Genomic DNA, 27,710 nt, shown 5'->3' with positions numbered 1-27,710 from the left:
ACAAGCCCTAACCGGGATTAAACACTATTATGCTGTAAAAGTTTGGCAAAAAGTAAAAGTCTGGTTTAATATGCAAAAATGTGAATGTGAGAAATTTAATATGTAGGTGAAACGATCAGGGTTGCCATGTGCATATTAAAAACGCAGATCAGTGGAAGTAGGACGTTCCCCAAACATCAGCCTCGGTGAATTTCTCCAATTCTCTTAGTTCTAATTGAATTTATTTGTACAGCAAACTTCAAAATGGGGTAGAGCAAAACAAACCGCTGTTAGCTGATTAAACATTGAACATTATTGTATTTACAAGACGGTAATTACTTTATGTATAAATAGTGATTACAGTATGTGTAGTAAAATGTGCACTTAGCTCTGTAGTATTTGATTACAGATCTCTGTACTGAATGGATTGATGGATAGAAGAATGTGTTTGTGAGGTCATCTGGAAGAACCACCAACAGCCTGGAACCGTTAGCTAGAGATCAGGCACTGTCTCAGTGTTGACCCTGCTGTTGTATGTTATATTCATAGCCTATTTGTTATTTATAGACACTTATAGATCAGTTGAATGTCTAGTTAAAATTTAGGGGTGTCAAATTACAGATGTTTGTTTTGTCTCTTTGTTCAAATGCATCATCTATAGTTTTTGTTATAGCTTCGCTTAATGCCAGAGCATTCCTGGCATTCCTGGAAGAGCATCAATTCCAAAGTTTAATCTTAGCTAACAGTAAAAGAACGCAGGGAAATTTTGAAAGTAGGAGTTGGCGACCCCGAGATGCCAGCAATTGTAGGGAACCAGGTTTTATCAGAAAAGAGATTGGCTTTGAGATGGCAATCATCATCTAACTATTTTATAATTACTAACAACAGTAATAAAGGTTTCACACAAGAACATGACATTACAGTTCATCGATTAAAAACTTGACTACTAAGGACATGCGCAAAATCTTTTGTTAAAAGCAATAAATGTAAAAAAGTGTTATAAAAGGTCTCGTAGAAATAGTTGGTGGGGACCAGGACGTTGGCAGAGAGTAAAGCGAGAGTCAAATCATCCGCACGTAAAAATGAGCAAGAAGAAGGTAAAGCAAAATCTCCTCAATGACGAATGTTTTATAGCAAAGTGTATGTATGATCATAACAAGGACAAAGACAACAAATAAATAAACTAGACGTGTTTCTGAAAGTGATCGTGAAAAGAAGAACATTTAAGCTTCAGTCTCAGTCTTAATGGATTTAATGCCACTTTCACCAAGGACATCGTTTTACAGTGGCTAATTACAGAGAACTTCCAGTTGCCCTCTGTTTTAAACGCGAGCTCCACTGGACCGAATTATCAATCCTAGAGCTGTTTTGGTGGAGGAAAAAAACACAAAAAGGACAGCCAATAAAGTTGGGTTCAATCTGACTGATCACCTTAAGAAAATGGTGCTTGCCAGAAGGTGCTAAAAGTGATTAATGCCTTGTATACCGCCATGTTGTGCATCTTTTTCTAATGAGAAAAAAATGGCTTGTTCTATGAAGTGTATTATTTTCTTATATAAGTACTGTATTAAAATACATAAAGTTTGCATGAGAATGTTTTTTTTTGCCATCTGAAATTGTTTGTTCTGTAATCGGTCACTCCAGTAGGAATGTTTCTCCTTTCATTGGAAAACCGTGTTTATTAAAAGGTACAGAAGGTATAAATGTCTGTACAAATCACTACTAGCAGGCATCATGGATGTTGCCAGATGCTCAATTCTTCAGTAATTTACTTCTTTGGAACACAATCTCTATGGTCTAATTTGTGTTTTGTCCAGCGGTGTTATGTGGGGACCCTGGAACTCCTGCAGAGGGCTACAGAGAAGGAATGCACTTTACCTACAAGTCTGAAGTATCGTTTTACTGCCGTCCCCCCTACTTGCTAGTGGGTTCTTCCAGGAGAATGTGTCAGGAGGATGGTTCCTGGAGCGGAATGCAGCCTTCCTGCATCGGTCTGTAATCCTCAACCCTAGAACATCTTGTTAAGTGGGGTTTAAGCTCCAGAATGGTGTTTAATGTTTGGTTTATGATTGCAGATCCAGCATATAATGCGTGTAAAGATCCAGGAACACCTGCGTACGGAATTCCACTGCAAGCTCAGGGATTTACGGTAACAGTAGTAATCCAAACTTTTGCAAAGAAGCTTCTTATGTATGCTGTAATTCTTTATTGTTTTTCTTCTTTTTCTTTTTGAAGGTGGGGAGTAAGGCTTTCTTCAGATGCAGAAAAAATTATCATATCCTCGGGTCTACCACAAGAACATGCCTGGAAAATTTTACTTGGAGCGGCATGCAACCCGAGTGTGTCGGTAAGGGCTTTTTCAGGATGATGAGGGTTCATGGCATCTCATTATTATAGAAATATTATATAACTACACTTATTTATAAAACAGCAAATTATAGGTCTGTTAGCAAGTGCAGTGTGGTTAATTCCAGTCTTATTGCCACCTTCATGAGTTAAGACCTAATGATTTTTCTGTCTCAGGGATCCGAAAAAACGAATGCTAATTAACTAATGCTAATGCTAAATTAATGCTAATAAATAATTATTTATTAAACGTGTTAGATTTTCATCATGCCCAAACAAAACTTCATTCTTGGAGCGGTTTTCCATGTGATCTACGATGCCCATGGAGCCTTTTCTGATCAGGGAAGAAACACACAGCACGGCACATATGTTCTTCTTCAGTTTAATACAGATAACAGACAAAACATACTGGAAAAAACCTAACCTGAAGCTGTCTCCTGTTTGGGTAAGAAAAAATAATAGCTAGAGATGTGTGAGCCCAGATAGAGACTTCCTGTATACCTTACATACTCACATCGGAAAGACCCTTTAGACACTGAACAGACATTATTGGAATTTATTTAGAGAACTAGTGTGAGAACCTTCAAACACTAAAAACATGTAAATATTCTGCAGTTCTGTATTCGGGAATACCCACATAATTATTCTGAATATTTACTGCAGACATATACTGGATTTTTCGGACCATAAGCCGACTATAGTTCTTAGTAGGCTACTGTTTAGATACAAGCCGTTGTAACGCGTTGAGTCTGGGTGAAGGGAGAGCTCGCTAACTCCAGTTGCAACAGAAATCATATAAGCACAGACAGGTTTCCAAAACTTGTGCTTTTTTTTATTATTCTTGGCAACAGCGTTACGGGTTAGTCAAAGAAACTTAGAAATGAGCATCAGAAAATAATAAGGACATATTCTTCGGTCTTGCACACATGCAGTAATAGCGGAAAAAATGCAGCGGCAGTCTATTCCAAAAATGCCGCTCTGCTCTTAAAGGAGCCACAACATATTTCACCCGTTACACCGTGTAACAGATACTGTCTTTCGTTAAAGCCTGTGTAAAGTTCATTAGTTTCAGTGTAGACACCTGCGGCTTATTTATGAATTTATGAATTTATCAAATTCAGTGGGTGCGGCTTATATATGGGTCCGCTTTATAGTCCGGAAATTGCGGTAAGTTTCTACAATTTGTACAATTGTATTTGACCATTTTAGTCCTCCTTGTTTTGAATAATGGAGGTTTGGTCTGAACTCATTCACTTCAAGCGAACATTGGAGAAAAGGCTGCTAACTCTAAGAAATCCACAATAAATATGACTTAGATCATAGTATAAGGTCAGTTCCACCACTTTACCAAAACAGAAAAAAAATAAGTCACGGACTGCTGCCGATGCTTCAGTGACCCTAATTTGAGAACCACTGATAAAAAGCACCCTCACTTCCTGAGCCTGATTGTGCACAGACATGAGTCAACTAAAAGCAAGATGTGAAGACCGAGTTCAAACATTATGTAAGGTGCACTTAAGGCACCAGACCTTTCCCACTAACGCCACCGCACCGTCTTGTCCTGCAAAATTATTCTTTTTTTTAAATTGTCCGTCTCATACACACGCATTGCATCCGTCTGTGCAGCTCACGTGTGCCGTCAGCCTGAGACCCCGTCTCACGTGGACGTGAGGGCTATCGACCTGCCTACGCTGGGCTACACCCTCATGTACACGTGCCAAGATGGATTCTTTTTAGCCGGAGGATCTGAGCACAGGACATGCAGGCCAGATGCCCGGTGGTCAGGCAAACCTCCAGTCTGCAAAGGTACTGATCTCATCTGTGCTTTGATTAGAAAGTGTTTAGTAGAAGCGGTAACTCTAGTGCTTCTGTTGCTAAGGTTGCCATTTAAACACGGATGTGACGGTGTTTGCTGAGTCAATGTGAACAAACCAGGACAATGCACATACGCACTTAGTATTTATATTTACATCTTTTTTTAGACGTTCACAATTGTAAGTATTTTTTCAAGCTACAGGATGATGCAGTCACCTACAGCTGATACTGTAAGATGTGGCATACTCAACTGTCTTTTTTTTTTTAATGAACCCACATGTAAGGACACCTGCAAATGTCAATTATCTGTCTTCTAGTGGGACCAAAAATAAACACCAAGTCAAAGGGAGACCCAGACATACAGAAAAACAAGATTCGGGGTATGTAAACTTTCACTTTTGCCACGATCTCTGCTAAATTTCAATCCATTTTTAGTCACATAAATGGATGCTGTAGTCGTTATTTGTAGGTTTTCATCAAACGTCCTTAAAATGTCTTCACTATAAATAAGTAACATCTCAATATAATGCGTTGTGTTATTGTTAATGTCAGTGTATTTATTTACATTTAATCACGTTTAAATCATAACCTAACTCAAATGACTCCTGGGTCCTACTGCACACCAGTTTCTTGTTTGCTTTAATGCTAGTAAGTGGATGTGTAAATGCAGAATGTTTTATTTGTGAATTATTGGTAGGAGTTTTTAGAAGTCTAATCTAGCCAAATTCATATAAGCGTACGACTCTCGCAGACCAGTTATGCACTAATCATTTTTTCTAAATATTTTAAATGTGTATGCATAGAAATATATTGTTATTTCACTGAATTTCGCCTTGTGTTCAGTGCCTGCAGATGTGTTCTCTTTAAACTCGGGCTGGACCGGTTTCTATGAGTACCTTGGCAAGAGGCAAACTGCAACAATAACAGTCACTGCTTTCAACGCCACAACGAGCAGAGTCAATGTCACTCTTTTAGAACAAAGCGGGGTGCAGATCAAGCTTTCAGGTGAGCTGCTAAACCTTTCCAGAAAGGCCTGTAAACAGCAATATGAAGGTACAAATGACATTTCACATATATGAAATTTATTCAGATCAGCTTCCTTCAACAGGCTTCAAAATTGGTTTGCATGCTGTACTGTAGGATTGTCCTGTATTAGTATAATTACTCTTATAGCTGGATTCAATTCAGTCGAATTCGAATGGTGTTTAAGAATGGACAGTCACAAAGCAGGTTTACGGAAATCAATAGTTTAATATAAACTTTCCTATTAATATAAATCCCTAATGAATGAGCCACGGTGGGAGAAGGAAAAAACTCTATAATGAGTAATTCTTGAGAGGAACCAGACACAATAAGAACTTGTTCTTTATAGTTCCATCAGTGTTGAGGTTATCAGCTGTTCTCTGATGGACACTTAAATGCAAAACTGTTTGTGGCAGTCCTAAGCCACTGTTACAGAACTGTTCATGTGGAGCCATCAGCACATCAGCAGCAGTGAGTGGTTTCCAATTGATGAGAACTTCACCCAGAAGAAGAGAAATAGAACGTGATTAATGTTGAAATGTAATGATGTGGAACATCTGTGAGGCAGGTTAACTCCTGTGATCTCGTTTGTGAAGGCATCTACAAACAGTTTTTCCCTTTTTTTCGTTGAAGATGTTATTTAGAATGAAATCTGTGGCAAACAGCCTTCCATCCTGAAGACTCTAGAAGAATCTAACTGACTCCTTCCACAAATATCAATTTTATTTTACATTTTTAATTTTGTCGCTTTGTTATTATACGTGTTGTACAAGTCCCCAGAAACAAGCTGTTACTATTGAAACAATAACATATAAAAATAAAACTATCATTCGAATAATTCAGAATTTCCATTGTAGCAAATTAAATCAGCAGCTTCGTATAATTCAGATTCAACAATGTGGTGTAATTTATAAAATTGCTCATGCCTGAACCATTTATTCATTTTACATTTCTGTTAAACAAGCTGATGTCAAAGCTGAATTAATTTTCTTTGTCTTCTGCAGGGACGTATAAAAAAGAAGAAAACCATTTATTACTCAAAGTCTACCAAATACGAGGTCCAACAGAGCAGTACTTCATTAAATTCAAAAACGACAACTGGGCTATGGATGGTTATGTAAGTGCCACAAAATAACTCGACATTCTTATGGAAATTAGAGTTTTAGAACCACAGTGTGCTTTTTTTAGTATTGAAACTGTAAAACTATATAAAAAGAAGCAGAATTTGCTACATATACAGTCCAAGTATTGGAGCAGTAAGACCAACACATCTGTATTTGCTACTCTTTGAAGACATTTTCAGCTTTAATCTTTTTATATTTACATCCAGATTATTAACGCAATACACCGCATTACACTTTGGTGGCAGATTATGCAGTTGAGCAATAGTTCTGGAACAGATACAAGTAAATAAAGGTTTTCCAGGCTTGTATTACAGCTTTTTTCAGTTTCTTCCATGTTGCTTCTCTTTTGGAGGCTTTTCCTTGATGAGGTCTTTCCCGAGCAGATTGGTTGCATTTCTTAGTAAATTGAGAGACACTTGGACTTTCCGTAACTTGGGTACAAGTTCATTTTGGTTGCACTAGTTTTGTGGCCCATATCCGTATTTCAATCTGATTCTTGCTACTGATGAGTGGTTTACATCTTGTGGTATTACCTGTATATTTCTGCTCTTTTCTTCACATGTTGGATTATGATATACCAGTAGGTGGGAGTCATGGTGTTGGTAAAGTCATGGGCTGCTGAAAATCATAATTGTTTTGACTGTTTTTGTGTTGTGTTGGTTTGATGTCTGGTTGTTAGAACCAGACATCATGTTTCTTTTGTGAAATGGTTCTAATCTATTTCCATATTTTCTCAGATTTAGAGAAAGTGGTAGCTTTGTGGTTTAGACTTTGGATTCAAAGGTTGAGGTTCACAGCAACATTAAGGTCGTACTGTTGGGCCATTAGCAAGGCTCTTTGCTCATTGGATTGCTCAAGGGTATAAATGAGATAGCCGTAAGCAGATACAGGTGTCTGCCAAATGCTTGTTTTGTTCCAGTAGGTAGCATCCCATTGTTCATGTTGGTTTATCCCATTAGACCAACAAATACAGTCTACAGTACATGGCCGAAACCAAGGGTCCAAACCAAGAGCACACATGCAAAGCTGATCAATCTAACATCACACATCTGGCCAACACGTTACACCTGTCAGTCACATGATCTTGGCACTTCTGATCACTTGAAAAATGGGGGGTTTACACAAAAACTTATGAAAATGTACCTATCGTCTTAAATTCATATTTTTATTACAAACCAAAATGTCTTCAGAGTGTCGAGAGAACTGCCAAAAGAACTCCCCGTTCCAATACTATCAGTACCTTACAGTAGCATGAAATTATTTTCTTCGCATATGCTAGCTTATTAGAAACCTCGATGGCCCAACAGTGGCAGCGTGGAGTGCTAGGGTTCGAACCCTGAAGCTTCTCGTAAAAAAATAAAAAATAAATAAAAAATAAACATTGATCCAATGTTACAATTCATTTAGTGTTGCTTTTCTAGACATTTTTTTAAACTGGCTAAAGTGAGACAATACTCACCCATCCATGTGCTTGCATATATAAAAAAGGGCTTTGATGTTTTTGTTTTTGTCCTCTTTTTCCCTCCTGATCAAGGTGACAGCTGAGTCTGAGAAGAAAATGTTTGTTTACCAAGGTCACATCCACAGCAAAGATTTTGGCAAGTTTCAGATGACGAGACAAGGTAAACTGTTTACTGGTGTGCAAAATGTATTTATATATTTAGTTTTCTATTTGAGAGGATAATATCTACCTCTCTGGTCAACGTCTGTTTTCATCGTTTAGGCACAAATGCACTTCAGGTGATCGTAGCACCAGAATCTGTTCTGTCCAGCTCTCTCGCTTCTGCTCAAAACAAAAACAAGTTATGCTAACACCACAATGCTCATGTAAGCGTGTCTCAGAGAACTGATATATGATCCCTGTCTCAATTTATCTTTATGCTAAGCAGCCGTCATTATCCGATGAATGTTCACCCTCTTGTTTAGCAGTAACGAAAGGGCTAGCACTAACTAGCTAGTTAGCAATCTATGAAATGACAAGTACAACTGTAGTATTAGCGTAAAGCTTTGGGAGCTGGTCCATGTTAGAAAATGATTAAAGGGCTGAATATCACCAATGCTGTCAGAAACACTGGGCAGTTGAGTGGCATTGTGGGTAACATTGACACAAGCAAACCAGACCAATATGTTTAAGCCGACTCAGCATTTCATTTTTGTCTTTAACTAGTATATTACAAAGTATTGGCGGTTAGTGCTAACATTTCATTACACTTTCAGCTCTTGTCACTACAGATATGGATCCATCCAATCCGTACTATGGCACGAACAGCAGCTCAGTAGCGGCCGCCATATTGGTCCCGTTCTTCGCTCTCATTCTGTCAGGATTCGCTTTTTACCTCTACAAACACAGGTAGGAGCTGCTGAGAACTTTTCACACAACATTAGCCATGCATTCACTATCGATGCATATACACAAACAATTTCTGCCAAAATGAAAAAAATAAAGCTGCCTGTGATTCTACGCAACGTATATACACAATGTTTTTGATAAAAACAATATACATATTCCTGACTTTGTCCTCAAGCTGTATTGGGTCTGTCAATCAAACATGTCCTGCTTTCTCCTTATTCCCATGAGTTGGTCAGTGTCAGAGTTTATACTGTGGATTGATTGTGCATGGTTTGCTCTAACACCATGAATGTTCAGCAGACCTTCACCAGACTCACCCTGAGCCAACAAGCCCAACTCCTGAAAATCCTACTTAGAGAATTTCCTATTTAAGTTTAGTTTGTGGACAGCAGGTCCAGTTTGCAGCACTGACACAGAGGATGATCCTGTAGTGGTTATTTCCATCACCACTGCTACACAGTTCTCTTTGCTTGCTTGTAAAATATGAAACAAACCTGAAAAATAAATTAAGTCAAGCCGAGATGTTTTCAATTCCCAACTCATCTGATACAGAAATGTGCATGGACATTTCACACACTATAGAAACTCAACAGGCAAAACACACAAGCACAGAAATCTGCTCGTTCATTCAGACAACAGACTGTACCAATTAAAGACGATGACATAAATGCCAAGAAAGTTTGCGTGCTGGCCTTTAGTCCTGTTTCTGAATATAAACAACTCATCCCTTTGTTGCCACATGGTTGAAGGGAAAAAAAGAAATACACAGCTTATAAAACCTAAATAAACAAGAATCCAGAAGAAATACTGCAGCAGAATCAAGAGTGTAACCATTACATCTGTTGTGAACACGGTTACTAAGAACACAGGGAGCTCTAATGAACGACTGATTGTGCTGGTGGTGGTAAATATATAAGACTAAAAAGAAGGAAATCAATCAACTAATTAATTAACTAATCAATTAATCTACTTGAGAAATCACTAAAATGATTACTGGAGACAGAATTAGACTGTATGGGTGACACCCAACTTTACATGCTCAAGCCAAAATATTAAAGTAAAGAACTGCAGCTGCAAGAACAACAACAAGATGCAGGTGGAGAAACACTGCAATTACGCAGAGCCAAAAATACGTTAACCATAATGTTAGTTATCTATGTTACATTCTTATCTAATTGTATTGTTAGTGACTAATCATTGTACTAGTACTTACATGGGTAGATGTTCTAGAAGTCCTGCATCTGATGTTTCCTTCAGTCTCAATGTTCTTCTAATTAGAGATGGATTTATCACACTTTCTGTGCCTAAATACCAGTGAATTTGCAATGCTACATAAAGACCTCAGGCTTAGCCTTCTAGTTATCTCATTAATAATGCCTAATTTATCATTTCTATTCCCTAAACACACCTACATACTTCACCTACAAGTCTGGCTCAGGAGCGAACTCTAAAAGACGTGTGATATGATATTAAAATATTTCCATTTTGAAAATTCCCATAAACAACAACATAGTAAACAGCAATTCTAATATAAATACTATGAGACGCGTTAATTATCTGTACGCAAGACCTTCACTTATGATCATTTATTACCAACGACATCATGCAAAGCCACAGGATCTTTTCATTACATCTTTTCAAAACAAGCCATTACAATATATTTATTAACGAAAACTGCAATTTGTAAGTTGCTCTGAATGAAGGCATCTGCCAAATGCCATAAATCTTGTAAACAAAACAGTGTTTGCAAAAGCATAAAGTAGTTTTGCAACCTTACAATGCGACTAAATTATCTATGAATAATTTTATTAAACACAAGATTAATAAAGCTATTTGGCTAAATAAAATTGTTCAAACGGTCTCACAAAAAGATTTTTTGGCTCAGCGTTTTTGTCAGTAGCGAAATGATCCTATAGCGAAGTTCTACACAGCGGAAAATGAACATTTACACATCTCATAGTGTTTATACTGGAGAGAAATACAGCTGTGCAGACTGCTAGAAGGATTCCCACTGTTAATAACGTTTCTCAGGGGTTCCCATAGTAATCCATGCCATTGTAGTTTTGCTGCTTTGTGGTTAAAAGTAAAAAAAAAAAACACATTGTACGAAATCATGAATTCTGTCAATATGCTGGCACAGCATACGATTCCATGAAGCAGAATACTAGCAATATTTTAAGCTCCAGTTTTATGCTAAAATGCTCCTTAACTGACTAATTAAAACTCATTATAATTATTAATTCATTAACGTAACATGTTCGGAATTATTCAAATAAAATAGACAAAACTCAGACAAAAAGGTTTCACATGGAACTGCCCAGATGCTGGAGAAAAAGCTTCCGAACGACCATGCAGAGTTTAGCTGTACAATTCTACTATGTAGCACTGCATGGGAGAGTAATCAGAAGAAATGTGACCTCATCACCAAAGCGAACAGCAGATACATTCAAACGATATCTATAGAAGCCAGAGGTGTTTCGGAAACACGTTGTGTGGAACGATGAACTGAAATGGAGGTCTTTTGCCACAAACATGAGAAAAACATACAAAAATGATGGAGTCATTCAGCATGGAGTTATTATACTTTGCATTTGTGTGGCAGCCAATATCATAGAAAATATCTAACTGTAGAAACACTGTAAAAACAGATACTATAGTAGAAAGTCCTACAATAGGACAACGACCCATACACATACCGCAACATCCACCATCCGAGAAACGAGGCGAAATATTTTGAAAAATTCTGGTCCCTGAACATCATTGATTAAATTTGTAGCAGATCTTAAACAAATTTAATTTAAATCAAAATTGTGACAAATAGAAAGAGGAAACAAAAAAGCATTTGCATGCAGTGATATCGGCCATAAAGGGGCGTGATACACATGTAAACTTTACATTTTTTTCCTATTTATTCAATTAATTCTTTAATTCAGAAAATAAATATTCGATCGTCTAAGGTTTGTGCAACAACTGTACATGCATACTTTTATTTGCTTTATTAATTTATTTATTCTTCCATACATTTTTTTCATTTTGGCAGAATCAGTTTGTTCACATTTATGACATTCTGTCCATACTGGATGCTGATCTGCATTGTGTCACTACACTTTCTGGGAAACTCCTGTGCCTGCCCTGAGATTGTGGCTGATTAACAGCATGATTGACGCACCAAATTTGCAAAAAATAAATAAAAAATTACATTACTGTTCTCTGTAAAAAAAGTAAAAAAACACATCTCAAAAGCAGACCAGAGCATTGGAGTTTTCCAACGTTTTACCGAAGCAAGCGACCGATGATTTTGACATACAGTTAAAATTGATGGGTGACAAATTACCCAATATTAAAATAAATAAAAAAATTGGCAGGGCACTATCACAAGAGACAGATGAGAATGACAGACCCAAAGACGTAATCAGGGCCGGCTCCAGGTAAGAAACCGCAAAGTCAAATCACCAGGCCACAATCCCTCAGCAATACAACATCCTCATCTTCCATTCCATATTTCTTTTGTTCAGCTTGTATAAAAGAAAGCTGTGTGTGTGTGTGTGTGTGTGTGTGTGTGTGTGTGTGTGTGTGAACGTTTTGCATTCTTTAAAAGTTCTTTCGAGTGTGAAATACCCCATGTGCTCCAAGTAGAGCTGGGGGGGCGGGGGTGGGGGCACGACGTGAAATTTACCTCCAAAATGCAGGTCATTTATTTCGATTATCGTACAAATTGTGTACGAATTGCGAATGCGCAAATCAGTTACAGCTTTCCAACTTCTATGCATTGGCAAAACAGTGACCTTTTGCAGGAACAGCATTATTTTATACTCTAATTATAGGTTCTGAAAAAGCAAAATTCTACACATCATTCCATATCGAGAGACATTCCAAACTATATTATCCTCCGTTTCATTATTATTATTTGCTTCTGGTGCAGGCAACAGCCCAGAGTTTGCTGCGTTTAATGCATAATCATTTTAGCCAGCAGTCCTAATAACCTCGCTCTTACTTTCACGCTCCAAAAGAGACTGGCAGTAGTTTAAAAAACAGAGTTGATGTTACGAGGTACACTCACCCATGCTAATGGCCTCCTGCTCAAACACGGGGCTCAGCGTTGGGAATTGATGAGGCTCCGCGCTCCCAGGCATCTTTAACATTTAACCTTACCTCATTGTAGTGGAAAAGCACAGCTGAGCAACAGTGCGCGTTAAATAGCTACTTTTAAATTCTAATCACTGCGATCTTGATCTGTGTGCTGATGTGAAAAAGCTGTTGACAATTTCTATTTTTATGTCTTAACCCAAGTTTGACTTTTTTATTTAACACTCGACTAGCACACATCGTCGCACCGCGCGCTCAGATCACAGCATCGTTTTATTCATTTTTCCGTTGCTTGATCGAACACTTTTAAACGTCTTTATAACAAACAGGGGAGAAAAAAAATACATATAGGTTATATAAATTATAGACGACATCTTTTTTAATTTTAAAAGTAGCAAATGAGTAAATTACCTGAAAGCGTTTCCACAGCAAGTTCTCGTTTAGCGATTTTAACACGGGAACAAAGTTGCAAAGCAGCAGTGCGTTTTACATTTATGGCGTTTTGGAAGACGCCCTTTTCTAAAACGACTTGCATTTCTTTCTCATTCGCACCACTGAGCAGCTACGGGATTAAGGGCCTTGCTCAGGGGCCCAGAAATGGCACTTTGGTGTGGCTGGGATTCAAACATACAACCTTCGGAATTCCCTACAAAAATGATAATTACGTACAGATCATACAGATGACTAACACGACTTGCTCTTCGCTAACGAATTAATTAGGAATGAAATATCATGCATGTAATAAATGTATATAATTTGCTAGTATTTCTCCAATATCCTTTAGCTTTCACTCCCTGTCTAACTTTGTATTAGCAAAGAAATTAGGCTTCGTTCACCAGTAATATCAAATATATCAAATGATATAACTTCTTGATGGTAGCCCGATTGTTTTTTCCCTTTTCCCATATGCAGGACGAGACCAAAAGTCCAGTACAACGGCTACGCGGGGCACGAGAACACAAACGGACAGGCATCGTTTGAGAACCCCATGTACGACACAAACATGAAGCCGACAGAGGCCAAAGCTGTGAGGTTTGACACCTCGCTCAACACAGTGTGCACAGTAGTATAGCCCTCATTAACAGCTCCAGACACTGAGAACCTGCCGGTTTCCTTCATAACCGAATGCACTTTGGTAGGGATGCGAGCTCTTTGCTATGAATTTTGCTCGGAACAATTTCAAGCTTTGATGGCTTTTTTTTTTTTTTTTTAAAGACCTCAACAAAACAAAACAATGGAACTTCTCAAAACATACAAAAAAAAAAAAAAAAAACTTCTGGGAAACTACGAATGCGTGCTGTCTTTGACGTGGACGAGTTTCTCAGAGCAGTGAATAGCACCACTAACAGCACACACGTAGGGTGGAAGGGTTTTCTTTCTTCTTTTTCTTTTTTTTTACTCCTCCCTTTTTTCATGTCTTTCCCCAACCAATCAAATGAGCTCATTTGGAAAGATGCTGAAGTGTCTATAAAAAGCCACAGAATCTCTTGCAAAGTGTATTTTCTTCAGTGAAGACAAAAGACAAGTATAACAGACACTGGACTTGTGTGGCTACAGGACAACTCCAATAAAACAAAGCTACTACATGTGACGGAAAAGCTCTAATCTCCGAATCGTGGATGGAACTGTAAACTGCCGTGTGGGGTTTAAAAAAAAAAACCAATAAAAAAAGGAAAAAAAATATATATCGCACAAATTTTGCACTAGTATGAGAAGGATGTGAAATGGGTTCATGGAATAAACGTTGAAAAATAATACACAGGGTTACTGACAATATGTATATAAACATTGTATTTCCATATCCATAAAGAGCATGAGGTCATGCTATGTCTATCAAGAGAGAGCTTGAGTCTATTTTCTAAATTAGGTCTGCGAATAAAGTTATCTTTATGTTTACATAAATCTATCAGAATGGTTATAATGGCATACTTTAGGCTTTGGAATGATTTTCTGAAAGCTTCACATCGAAATCATTTTCTTTCTCTTTTTTATTTGGATCTAATGGTAGTGAAATTCTGGAGATAAAAAGAAAAAAAAAAAAAAAACATTCTCCGGATAAATACAATTGTTTATCCCAAATTAGATCTCAATCAAAACGTTTTATACATTAATGTGACATTTTTACTTTGTGTGATGTTTGACATGCTGGTCTTCTTTCCCCAGTCCCAGAAATCATCCATGTTCAATGTCTTCATGATATATCCAACCATAAATACATTTTGTTCTGCCATTTCTCCCCCATTTAATATCTCCTGTACCTCTTCAACTTCTCTGAGATCCTGAATCAATGAAAGATCAAACGCACTCTCAAAGAAACACTGCCTTATCAGATTCAAAAGCATGACTGAGGCCATATTCACTAATCCATATCATTTTGTAGTTAGGAACCGATGTGGCTTCACTGCAGATTCACTGTGATTTTACTCTCTTTGGTTCTTTTTTTTGAACATGCATGTAAATGCTCTGAGTTTTTTTTTTTTTTGTCTGCAAACAACCTGAAGCCAAATTCGTTCTGTGTTTCCCAAAAGTATGTTGTCATATGCTGCACTGAGGAGCTTTCCAACATAAGAGAAATCAATTAGTTAAAAAAAAACACATTTTTAGGATTTTCATGCAAAATAAATTAAAAAAAAATGAAAAAACAATTAAAATAAAATATATATTTGTTTATTTTAATAAATGGAAGGAAAAAAATTAAATTATATATATATATATATATATATATATATATATATATATATATATATATATATATATATATATATATATATATATATATATATATATATATATATATATATATATATATATATACAGTACAGACCAAAAGTTTGGACACACCTTCTCATTCGAAGAGTTTTCTTTATTTTCATGACTATGAAAATTGTAGATTCACACTGAAGGCATCAAAACTATGAATGAACACATGTGGAATTATATATGGAATTATATACATAACAAAAAAGTGTGAAACAACTGAAAAATGTCATATTCTAGGTTCTTCAAAGTAGCCACCTTTTGCTTAGATTACTGCTTTGCACACTCTTGGCATTCTCTTAAAGCCTACTTTGAAGAATTCATAGTTTTGATGCCTTCAGTGTGAATCTACAATTTTTATAGTCATGAAAATAAAGAAAACTCTTTATATGAGCAGGTGTGTCCAAACTTTTGGTCTGTACTGTATGTATTTTTTTTTTCCGTTTATTCAAATAAACGAAACAAAAAAAAATTATATATATATAATATATATATATAGAATTATTATTTTTTTTTCATTTATTTTGCATGAAAATCCTAATATACATACATATATATATATATATATATATATATATATATATATATATATATATATATATATATATATATATATATATATATATATATATAAAACATCTGTAACTTGCCATACATGTCAGAACTACAGTCATGTGACCATGCTGACATCACACACTTTAGCATTTATATGCACACACTGATTATTTGCAGTCAAACTTGCTTTTAGAGATTAAAAAGAAATTATGAAATATTTTTTCATGATATCAGTAGAAATAAAGGAGTTCGCTTTTTTTTGCCTTTAAACATGTAGCTTTCAGACAGATTGAGGCACAAGGGTGGGAACAGCAAGTTGGACCTGTAACAATTGTAAGTTATTAAGCATTATAGAGGTATGAACTTTACCCCTCTCACACTTTCTGCCAGATATCTCATATTCATGCCTATCATCAGGCTTGCTGCAATAACGTTAGCATAGGTCCCCCATCCCTCCCACACCCCACCACCACTATCACCACTATCACCACCACCAGTGTAAAATAATCAACTTACAAGCTGTAAAACTGCATTTAAACCAACAATCACATCATTCCTATGTACATGTCATTCTCTTCATGTGCTGCTGACTTGAAGTAGGTGCAAAAGAAAATGGTTTTGTACAGAAATCTATTTTTTATGAGGAATTTGTAAAATGATTAAATATGCTGTACTTTTTTGATTAAATGTAGTTAAAAAAAAATTGTTAAAATAAATGTTTTTACTGTATAAAAATGTAAATTAATGGTTTATCTACCTGTAACTATATAAATATACATATATATATCCATGGTTGAAACATGTTCCAGCATATGTGAGTATGAAGGAGCTTTTATGACGCATCCTGCTCGTATGTGTTCTTTGACATGAGCACCAAAAGGTCTGTACTGCAGGTTGTTCAAATACACATATTTTCAAAAAGATCACCAGAGAAATATTAAAGTATTTTAAAATATTCAGTTTCGTTGCAATTTGGAGACGATGCAAGTAAGTAATGAGGGTTCGCTGTTTATACACACGAGTTATCAGACCTCGGAGCACCGGCTGGTCGAAAAACTCCAACTGAATACCTCGAGAATTCAGAAGATCCTTCACAGTACAGTAAAAATTTTTGATTTGTTTTATTTCAGGTCAGGAAACTAAATACAAGTTGCACTGAGTGAAAAAACGAGTTGGCTGCATTATGGCCCCGGCAGATAATCACCAAGGAAACAGCTATAGATTTACTACAGCAGAATAAGTTCTGCGTCTTTGAGGGACATCATGAGGACGCGAATAAACCCGACAGGAATTCCAATGAATTCATTTCGCTAAATGATTTGCATATTTCCACTTCAAACATCCAGAGCATGACGATTTCACTATAACTGCTGATGACGCGTGAAGTCACGCACGTCAGTCTTATTCAGTCGAATGCATTAACTGAAGATTCCTCGAAAAATATTTACAGAATAACAAACACCACACAAATACGGGACCTCGAGTTAAAGAGGGGAAAAAAACATCACAATTACAAACAGGTAAGTTTCAGCGTAGTTACACTGGAGTGATGGTCAGCTCATCCCAGATCTGTCCCCATCCATTTAACCTACAGCAAACCTGCTCGACAGTCACAGTCATGAAAAGCCTTTTGGTCTGATGCCTTTGGAGAGAAGCCTTGATGACAGATCCGAGCACACCGGGAGCACAGTAGCATTTTACTGATTCGACCCAGAGCCATAATGACCACAGAGAATAACACAAACAAGTTGAACTATTCAAAAGTGCATGAAAGTCACCTGACGGCGCAGCGTGGGTTATAATAAATCAGCTACATCTAATAAAACATGTTTTATGTCACATTATGTATCAAATTTTAATTACTGGCATTTGTGATTATTCCTGTAACATTAGCGTTTTAGCAAATAGCCAACTTCCTGACATAAGCCATAAACATTAAACATGTTCTAGCTCATTGAACTGTACAACAATGGCACCCAAAAATAAATTATTTACTGCATTATATTTATTTGAACTGTAGAGGGTTGCGTTAGAAGGGCGTCCAGCGTAAAACATGTGCGGAGGATATGAGGATCACGGATCAGAAGGAAGAAAGAAAAGAGGAAGGCCAAAAAAGAGGTTCATGGATGTGGTGAAGGAAGACGTGCAGGTAGTTGGTGTGAAAGAGGCAGATGTAGAGGACAAAGTAGTGTGGAGACAGATGAGAAGAATGAAGATGATGAAGATGGTTAGGGATGAACCATTCCCAACCCTTTATACGTTGCTAAGCTCAAGGTCGCTGAATAGATCCATGTCCGTGGTTTGATCTCTTCAGCACCTGCACTAACGCGCCTTAATGCCGTAATCTTGTTGTAAATTAAACTCTATTACCAGGTATATTTTGTTTGCTTTTCCTAATGTCAGAATCGTTATTGGTTTTTCAGATGTAAATACCACCTGAATATATGTTTCAGTCAAAATCTAGCACTTCGACTTAATTACTTTTCTCACAAGCTCACAAAAGAGTTAGATCAAGTCAATGATATTGATCGGAGCCGGCCTCACTACACACCAGAACACTAGACAAATGCCTCATCGATCTTTGCCAATGCTTTTTTGATTTCTTAAATGTGTGGCCCTCAGAGTACATACATAAAACCCCTGGTTTGTAACATCATTCGGTTAGCTGACTCTGGTGTTTGCTGGATCACACTTTGTCTTTCCTCCTTAACCGTCTGAAAGACACTGAAATGTTCTATCGAGCTTTATTTACCAATTGTGTTAAAACAGACTTATTTTGACCCTGTTTTATCCTCATCACCAGATCCCAGTCACTGCATTTAGATGTCTTATTTACATTTACAGCATACGGCAGATGCCCTTATACAGAGCGAGATACACTGAGCAAGTGAAGGTTATGGGCCTTGCTCAGGGGCCCAGGAGTGGCAGCTTGGTATGGGTGGGATTTGAACTCATGACTTTCGGATCTAAAATCCAATGCTTCAACTACTGAGCTTCCAAAACCAATAGTGATCAGCTTTGAAAAAATGATGTGCTGACTTAAAACACACACACACCTCAGAGTCTGAATACTCAATTCTGATTGGCTGGGAGTTTCAGTCATTTGAATTACCTTTCAACTATATTGTTACAGTTGCATAAAGTCTGAGGCTGCTTTTGTAAAGGATTCCTCATCGCTAAACTGGGATTATTGAATATTTAAGGCGTGTTAAACGTGAATTAAATGCATTGAACCGAATCGTTTAAACCGTTGATTCATTCAGGAACCAAAAAAACATCAAAGACCAAATTTAAAAAATGTAATTTCGACTGGTCTTCAATCTGGTTGGATTAAAACGTTTTACTGCTCATCCAAAAAGCTTCTACAGTCTTCTAGAGCAGATTCAATCCAACCAGATAGTCCAGTTGACATGAATCAACTTCCAGATGACCAGAAACCAGTTTCTTTGTTAAAGATTTCCTAAATGATATACGAGTCTAATACTATGGAAACAAAAAAAAAAAAAAAAAAGAACAGCCCTACGCTTGGTAGAAACCAGTAAATGGAAAGAAATCTTGTTTAATAAATAAGCAATATAAATGCCTTTGACATATAGTAAGAACATCGTTTGTACAAAAAATAAATAAAGTTGATCATAAAGCTCTTTAAAATTAAATCCAGACGAATAAAAACTACACCATTATTCTTTGTAGACAGATAATAACTTAAATATGTTGGAGTTAGATATTTAAGTCATTTCATCCACATGTCTGTCCTTTGTAGAAGGAAAATGATATCACTGTATATTCAAGCCTGCAATGGCAGAAATGGCAGTTTAGAAGAAAAAAGAGATTTTGACAAACTGGAGATGTTTTGCATGATTGCTGCTTCATTGTCATGCATCTAATTATCATAACTACTGAAGGAAAGTAACTCCTGCTGATTTTTTTATGCACCAAAAAAAAATACAGAATCACAAAAGGAAAATACTGTAGGAGTTGTTTTCCTGCTTTAAATGAAAGGTGATGACTTACTTTTACCTCAGCCGTGATTTTAGTTTTGGAAGAATCTTCAGAAAAAATGCAGAAGATGTTCAGTGCGGTTGTAGCTGCGCTGACACTTTAATGCAGAGTGCATTTTAATGTTTATAATATTTTGGCCAACTGCTGGAAAATCAGATTTTACAGTTTGGCATCACAGTTTGCTTTCCTGTCATTCACAGCCTGCAGCATGCAAAATCGAGCTCCAGCATTTCTAATGAAGTCTCGCATAAGCACTTGAGTTGACGGAATTGCACTTGTTGCTAAATCCTTTCCAAATGAGCATTGAGCTGATAAGTGGAAAAATGTACCTACACAAAACATTTCGATGTGATACTAAAAAACAATAAGGGGCAGTCAGCACGATTTCATTACATGCATTAAAACAATAAAACTATAAGACGATGAAAACTAACACTAAAGAGGGAAAAAAAAACATTTTCAAATTCCTCCCTAATCAACTTATTTGTTCTTTAGGGAACTTTCTAGATTCTCCAAAATAATCATGATACAGTAACGGCATGGAAATATAAACACCGTGTCCCAAAGGTCTCCAAACATTGGGGAAATTAACCCTTATTTAACTAAATGTCTTACAAAAACGTTTCCTACACACACATTTTTGCTGGATAGTTTTAGAGTCCTGCATTAAAACAGTCAAATCATTAACAGCAGCAGTTTAGAGAATCTTTTCTTCTGTGACGGGTGAAGTCTTCGTTATAGTTTGTTGGTTGTTTTTCGCTCTAAAGTTTTAAGAGTTCAGGAATAATTGCATTTCTTTCTTATAAAAGTATAGACAAGAAAAAGATGTATGGACTTCGTACAACTCCATTCCACTTAATATACTAGAATTGTTCTCCTGAAGTATACGCAGAAAGCAATACCTGACTGCATGGTTTTTGAGGTATCAGTATATCCAGGTTAAAAAAAAAGCAATAACCCCGTTTCTAATACCAGTACATTTGGACAGAATAAGATTTCCATTATTTTGCTTGAGGACATTTGATCGATTTTCATGAGATAAGCTATCTCTATATAAATCACAGAAATGGGAGAAATTTACACCAAAAATTCAATTTGAAAAATCGTGAAAACTTTCAGTAAAAACTGCATAGATGATGATGCCCAGGAAAAGTAAAAAACAAAACCCCTGAAAAAAACCAAACAAAAAACCCCAGTAAGAGCCTGCAGGAAAGATTAGCTAGCTTTCTCTGCAATTATTTTTACAAAACTGTGATCTGCATGTAAAAGTCATCAGAAGAAAAATGTACCCGAGTCGTCATTATAAAACAAAACAAAACCTTTATCTGAATAAAAGTGTAGTAGAAAGAAGATCACTGAAGGGAATCTGACCAACTGTTGAAGCTGAAGAGGATCTGTTATGACATGCATATGTATATATTTTATTTTATTTTAATTATTTATTAATTTAATTTCGACCCTGAACCCTGTGGTGTGGCCGAGCTGTGTTAGACAGATGTAATCTCATACAGAACTACAGTGTGGGAAGATTTGGGTTTTATATTATTTTTAATACATTATTAAACATAAAATGAGCAGTTTAAAAATGTTTCCTTATGAGAGTGATGGAAATTTAAATGTTAATATTAATCCTTTTATTAAAAAAATAAAAAATAATCATAATTTGATGTTTAAAACAAAGGTGTTTTTTAATAAGAATATAGGAGATTAAAAATCTCTGTCAAAAAGCATAATCAGGCTTAATGGGGCACCTGCCCTCATTTAACACTGATGTTTGAACCTCCCATACACACACAGACACACACAGACACACACAGACACACACAGACACACACAGACACACACAGACACACACAGACACACACATTGTTCCTCACAATGAGGCAAAGACACAGTGCCAGAGATTCATATCTAATATTGAAGTCTGATATAAAGAACAGAAGTGGTTTTGGCCCTGATTCATTCAATAAAAGGATCATCATATTAGCACAAGAATTGGAAGCATTTCAACAGACGGCTTTTAACAGGCAGCGCGATGGGAATCAATTTTGCTTTCGGTGCAGAAAAAGACGGAAAAAAGCAAATAAGACGAATCAGAAGAGAAGCAGCAGCTCAGTGGTTAAGGTTCTGAGTTGCAAATCTTTTACAATCATAAACCCATTATAAAGAATATATTATCCTGTTTCCCAGGTTTACTCAGGGGTTAAGGTGAAAATTCAAGCCCCAGAATCACCCCAGGATACCATTTTTGGGCCCTTGAGCAAGGCCCTTAACCCTCAGGGGCACTGTATCATGGCGGACCCTCTGCTCTGACCCCCAGCTTCCTATCACCACTGGCATATTCGAAGAAATGATTTTACTGTGCTGTAATGTACATGTGACATGTAAATGCATCTATTCTAATTCAAATCTAAGAACTGTTTATAAGCTCCCTGGTCATTTTATTAGGAACACCTGTACATCAATCATGAAATTATCATCCAACAAAAACAAATCCAGTGAGCAGTAGTTTAAAAAGACATGCCAAAGGAGATTAGTTCAAGCCGACATCACTCAAATAACAATTCTTTACAGTCATGGTGAGCATAAAGAGCATCTCAAAGAGCAGAGTGTTGAGCCTGGAGGTAGCTGATCTAAAAAGAAGGACGACTTCATCATAGTTTTCGAAGAACCGAAGGGATCCAAAGTCACACAGGTCAATCCAAACTGGACTTGTTCAAGTTCTACATGCAACTAACACAATTGTATGGGAAATGTCTTTGGAGGTGGTAGCAATACATTTTCTCGTCACTTTAACTAAGAGAACCAAACCTGATCCAGCATGACAATGCTCCTCTGAGGAAAAAAAATATGCTTCTCATGGGATGGAGTAAAAGATCTCCTGCTATAGAGCTTCAACCCTATTGAACACCTTTCTCACCTACATCAGTACCTGACGTTACACCCTTGTGGCTGAATGAGCACAAATCTCCACAAAATCTAGTAGAACATCTTCAAGAGTGTACAGCAAATGGTGATTAAATGTAAATGTTGGAAGAGCACATACCAATCTTTTGGTCAGAGGTCCACAAACTTGATATGCACAATATAGTGTATGTTCATGACTACAAATTTTAGCAGTATTTTGTAGATCATGTTCAGTTCCAGGAATATCTGGTCAAAATAGTTTATCAGGATTTTATAGGAACAGCAAGAAGCTCGTTGAAGATCTTTGCGAATGAGAACTGGAGCACAAAACCAGAACCGTTTGCTGCGGTCAACAATCCAAGCCTCTTCTTCACTGAAAATATAAAAAAAAAGTGCAGTTCCATCAAACAAATCATCTTTGTACTTGTCAGTTCTGATCAATGGACTGGTTCCTCACATGGTAAGAGTGATGTTGCTTTAGCTGCTTCCTTTCATTTACTCGGCAACTGCGCTGTGATTTTTTGTCATTCCGTCTCTGGAAACATCAATCTGAGTTTGACCTGAGGATGATGAATCTTTTCCATTTCTGACTTTTTGTTTTAGTCATAGGTCAGTGTCAGGCGGACTGCCTTTCCAAACTGTAGTTATAGATCAATTCTTTTTTTCCCCCTTCGTTTTTTACCCATATTACGGTTTATTTAGCCAATTAAAGGAGCTGCCTACAAGCATTGTTTTATAGTCTAATGCAAGTATGAAGTATATAAACTCAGAAGGAAAAGTCAGACCTATAAAAATGCACGGATGTCAGATAGCATTGTTTTCGAATATTAATAATATTATGGACACAACCTAATATGAAGATATAATAAAAGAATAAAAAATCAAATTTAAAGTTTGTGAGACATGAAAGATCGCACTCATTAATGGCAACTGTAGTGTTATAATGCATTAAATCAGGTTACTAAATACCGTAAAAAAAAATATCAAAAGAAATCAAAAGTAAACAAAAAACCCATGCTAACAATTTAACTTATTTCTATCTACGGCTTATATATGCAGTAGGTTCGATCTCTAATTTCCTATTAGGATTTAAATTTAATTGCAGATATATGCATCGGAAATACCGATTTAAGAGTTTCTACTTCACTCCCGTTCAAAGAAACCTGTTTTTTACATTTCTAAGACGCAGGATCGACCTCGCTGCTACGCATGACAGAACGTTTCATTAATTAGCATTAGCCGTGACTGGCTGATGTGGTATTGTCTGACCAGACTAATGCAATTTGGCACCTAGATTTAAATATGCGGACATTCCAAGTCTGCTGACTGTAGCTGCTGCATTGTAGACGACACTTCAAGACAATTAGATGGGGTACAAATTGAACAGGATTTCAAATTCTATGCAGGTACTTATACAGAAAAGTCAAGTACCGTAATTTCCGGACTATAAAGCGCACCCATATATAAGCTGCACCCACTGAATTTGACAAAGATTTTATTTTTAACATAAATAAGCCGCAGGTGTCTACACTCCTGAACTTTACACAGGCTTTAATGAAAGACAGTGTCTGTTACACGGTGTAACAGGTGAAATATGTTGCGCTTCCTTTAAGAGCATAGCGGTATTTTGGGAACAGGCTGCAGCGGAATTTTTCAGCTATTACTGCATGTGTGCAAGACCGAGGAATATGTCCCTATTATTTTCTGATGATCATTTCTAAGTTTCTTTGACTGACCCGTAACGCTGTTGCCAAGAATAATAAAAAAGCACGAGTTTTGGAAACCTGTCTGCGCTTATATGATTTCTGTTGTAACTGGAGTTAGCGAGCTCTCCCTTCACCCAGACTCAACGCGCTACAATGGCTTGTATCTAAACAGTAGCCTACCAAGAAAGTCATTGTTCACTGTCTTCCTCCTTCCTTTCACAACTATTTTTCTCGGGAGTTTCTCTTTTGGCATCGTCGTGCGTTTAAAAATCACCCGATGGAAGTTTTTCTCCCGATGCCGTGCAGCTCAGAACACAGGTGAGGTGCGTTTTTTCGTTTCTGTTCGGAAATTTCATTGGTCTAATGTTATGGGGCTCAGTTTTTTGGCTTGAAGTTTGTGAAACCGGGAAAAACCCAGGAAAAATCCATAAATTAGCCGCTTCGTTGTTTAAGCCGCTGGGTTCAAAATGTGGGAAAAAAGTAGCGGCTTATAGTCCGAAAAATACGGCACTTGCATTTGATAAAATAAGAATAAAATGAACGAAACCCTGCAACCTGTTTCAGTTTGGATAAATTATTTGTAGGTGTCTACTGGATTTCTGAGTGTAAATCGTCGTCTAATTTAGCACGCCTAGCAGGAGAAACGCCATCTTCACATTCGGTATTGATATTGAATGAAATCTCAAGCAACTCTGCTTTTTTTTTTCGTCTTGAATACTCACCTGTCAATCAGACCTGCCAATCACCAGCAGATTTGTTCTCTCCCTCATCATGCTTGCGTTGTGTGGAAATATTTATTTGCAAAATTTATAAGAAGTAAATTAATTAAATTTTGTTGCGATATCCAATTACTTGACTTGCTGAGCTTAAGACGTGTTAAATCATCATTAAGGTAAATCACATATCGCAAGGAGAAGAAAATCGAATAATATTTCAGCATTTTGATTTGAAAAAATTTATTTATTTAATTATTTTCCCATTTATTCGTCGTGTTTCATCAGTTTTCTAGCTGCAAGAAGTTCTGACAGTTTGTGCCTGATGACTTGTTGCAGCTTCTATCGTATAGAAGAAAAGTATTTCATCCTAAATATACATCCTGCGCACATGTTTTTCATAGTATGTTTAAATCAAATCAGAATAAAGTTCAAGAGCACAAATTTTAACCGGAGAACAGGCTGAAGAACGGCTTCTTCTCAGTTCATCTCTGTTTAATGCGGTTTATAGTTGGGATTGTAAATGTTGGATATCGAGACTGAAGGTAGAAATGAATTAAAAATAACATTTTAAAAAGCCGTTCCTTTGTTTGCCCATTTCATTTTAAATGAGTGTGTGTGTAATATTGTGTAGTTTGTTATGGTGTGTTCCCAAATTAGATGCTACAGTTCTTGAATTCTTTTTACCTTTTGAGCATCTGATGCTTTAAGGTTTCTGCGTATTATCTTAATAAATCTAAACCTGCTAAAGAGTCTGCGACATAGACATATTTAATGTGTATAATATATATAAAATATATATATAAAATGTATTTATACAATTTTAACAAATACACAGGGTTGTTTTTTTGTTACCCTACAATTTTGTCTACCCCACAAAAGCACGTTTTCGCTGCAAAATCCAAACAAAGGCCCGAGGTTAAGCCTTTGTGTTCACACCAATGTCGCAAAGCACAGCAAAGGATCAACACAACTAATCTTCTGATGATTCAGGCATCCTTTCCAACTCATTTCACATGATTTAAATAATTCAAAGCTAAGGGTCTTAAAAATTCACTCTTTCTGCCAAAAGCACAAGAAAAAAAAACTGTATTTCCGCTAATCTGCAGCCCCTACAACAGTCAGATTTCTGACGGTCGCTAAAGAAAGACGGTTTTGAGAAAGTGCAAAACATGTAAGCTTTATTGATGACTGATGGACTTGTTCCACAAAAAAACGTCTGAAGAAAAATGACGGGTGAACAATAAAACACTGACAGCCGTGTCCCAGCTTAATAAACTATCCTCCATAAGCTAAAGGCCAAATAAGTGTCTTGAAAATAGTACAGTCCTGCATTCTTAACCAGCTAGTTAATGTAGCGCACACACACACACACACACACACACACACACACACACACACACACACACACACACACACACACACCTATATTCTTGTGAGCACTTCTAGTTGGTTCATTAATGCTCTATAAAATAAATTAAAACATGCAGTAAATAGTCTCATAGCACAGTTTACGTAGGTGAAGTTTATAGTAGTTTGTAATATACAATAAAATATGATATTTAATTAATCTAAATAAGAATATATTTCAGATCAGGAACATTACACCAAATGCCTTTAGGCTTCCACTCATATCCATTCCAGCTATCGATTATTTCAGTAATCGAATTTTCTACCGATTATTCCATCCATTAATCGAGTAATCTTTTACTTTATTAAAAAGCAATAATTCTTCTTCTTTCGGCTTCTCCCATTAGGGGGCGCCACAGTGGATCATCCGTCTCCATACCCTCGTCCTCTACATCTGCCTCTTTCAAACCAACTACCTGCATGTCTTCCCTCACCACATCCATAAACCTCCTCCTTGGTCTTCCTCGTTTCCTCCTTCCTGGTGTCTCCATCCTCAGCATTCTCCTACTGATTTACACCATGTCCCTCCTCTGCACATGTCCAAACCATCTCAATCTTGCCTCCCTCACCTTGTCCCCAAAAACGTCCTACATGCGCTGTCCCTTTAATAAACTCATTTCTAATCCTGTCCATCGTCGTCACTCCCAATGAACATCTCAACATCTTCAGCTCTGCTACCTCCAGCTCCACCTCCTGTCTTTTACTCAATGCCACTGTCTCTAATCCATACAACATCTCAACATCTTTCCCTTTCACTCTCACAGATACTCTTCTATCACAAATCACTCCTGCTATCACTCTTCTCCACGCACTCCACCCTGAGCAATACTAAATAAGAGAAAATAAGACGGGTCTCTTAAAATGAACAAGTCATTTGTTTCCTTTTTGGAAAAATTGCAATTTATATTTCTGAAATTGCACTCAAGAATATCTGTGA

At 36.8% G+C, this 27,710-nt stretch overlaps 1 protein-coding gene and 1 long non-coding RNA gene across 6 annotated transcripts in view; one reads left to right on the top strand and one right to left on the bottom strand.

Moving 5' to 3' along the window:
• The window catches only part of csmd1a (CUB and Sushi multiple domains 1a), a 378,189-nt gene extending 362,802 nt beyond the window's left edge, over positions 1–15,387 (top strand). For both annotated transcript variants that reach the window (XM_046872557.1, XM_046872551.1), the window contains 11 exons: positions 1,797–1,970; positions 2,055–2,128; positions 2,215–2,326; positions 3,952–4,131; positions 4,458–4,520; positions 4,984–5,145; positions 6,168–6,280; positions 7,822–7,909; positions 8,505–8,637; positions 12,003–12,065; positions 13,636–15,387. In XM_046872557.1, the coding sequence (XP_046728513.1) occupies positions 1,797–1,970; positions 2,055–2,128; positions 2,215–2,326; positions 3,952–4,131; positions 4,458–4,520; positions 4,984–5,145; positions 6,168–6,280; positions 7,822–7,909; positions 8,505–8,637; positions 12,003–12,065; positions 13,636–13,795 (1,322 nt within the window). In that variant the 3' untranslated portion in view covers positions 13,796–15,387. The remainder of the gene's footprint in view (positions 1–1,796; positions 1,971–2,054; positions 2,129–2,214; positions 2,327–3,951; positions 4,132–4,457; positions 4,521–4,983; positions 5,146–6,167; positions 6,281–7,821; positions 7,910–8,504; positions 8,638–12,002; positions 12,066–13,635) is intronic.
• Positions 1–27,710, bottom strand: part of LOC124400833 — a 47,234-nt gene that overhangs the window by 5,330 nt on the left and 14,194 nt on the right. For 2 of the 4 annotated variants that reach the window (XR_006928450.1, XR_006928445.1), the window contains 2 exons: positions 7,979–8,070; positions 7,747–7,834 (listed from right to left, as the gene is read on the bottom strand). This is a non-coding gene — a long non-coding RNA (uncharacterized LOC124400833). Of the gene's footprint in view, positions 1–5,280; positions 5,660–7,433; positions 7,630–7,746; positions 7,835–7,978; positions 8,071–27,710 lie in introns of those variants that run through there. The other 2 variants (XR_006928449.1, XR_006928447.1) reach the window with 2 other exon arrangements.

The sequence above is a fragment of the Silurus meridionalis genome, chromosome 2 (assembly GCF_014805685.1).
Source record: "Silurus meridionalis isolate SWU-2019-XX chromosome 2, ASM1480568v1, whole genome shotgun sequence".
Classification (NCBI taxonomy): domain Eukaryota; kingdom Metazoa; phylum Chordata; class Actinopteri; order Siluriformes; family Siluridae; genus Silurus; species Silurus meridionalis.
Note: the sequence above shows the minus strand (reverse complement) of the source record. Positions and strands in the feature narration are given on the sequence as shown.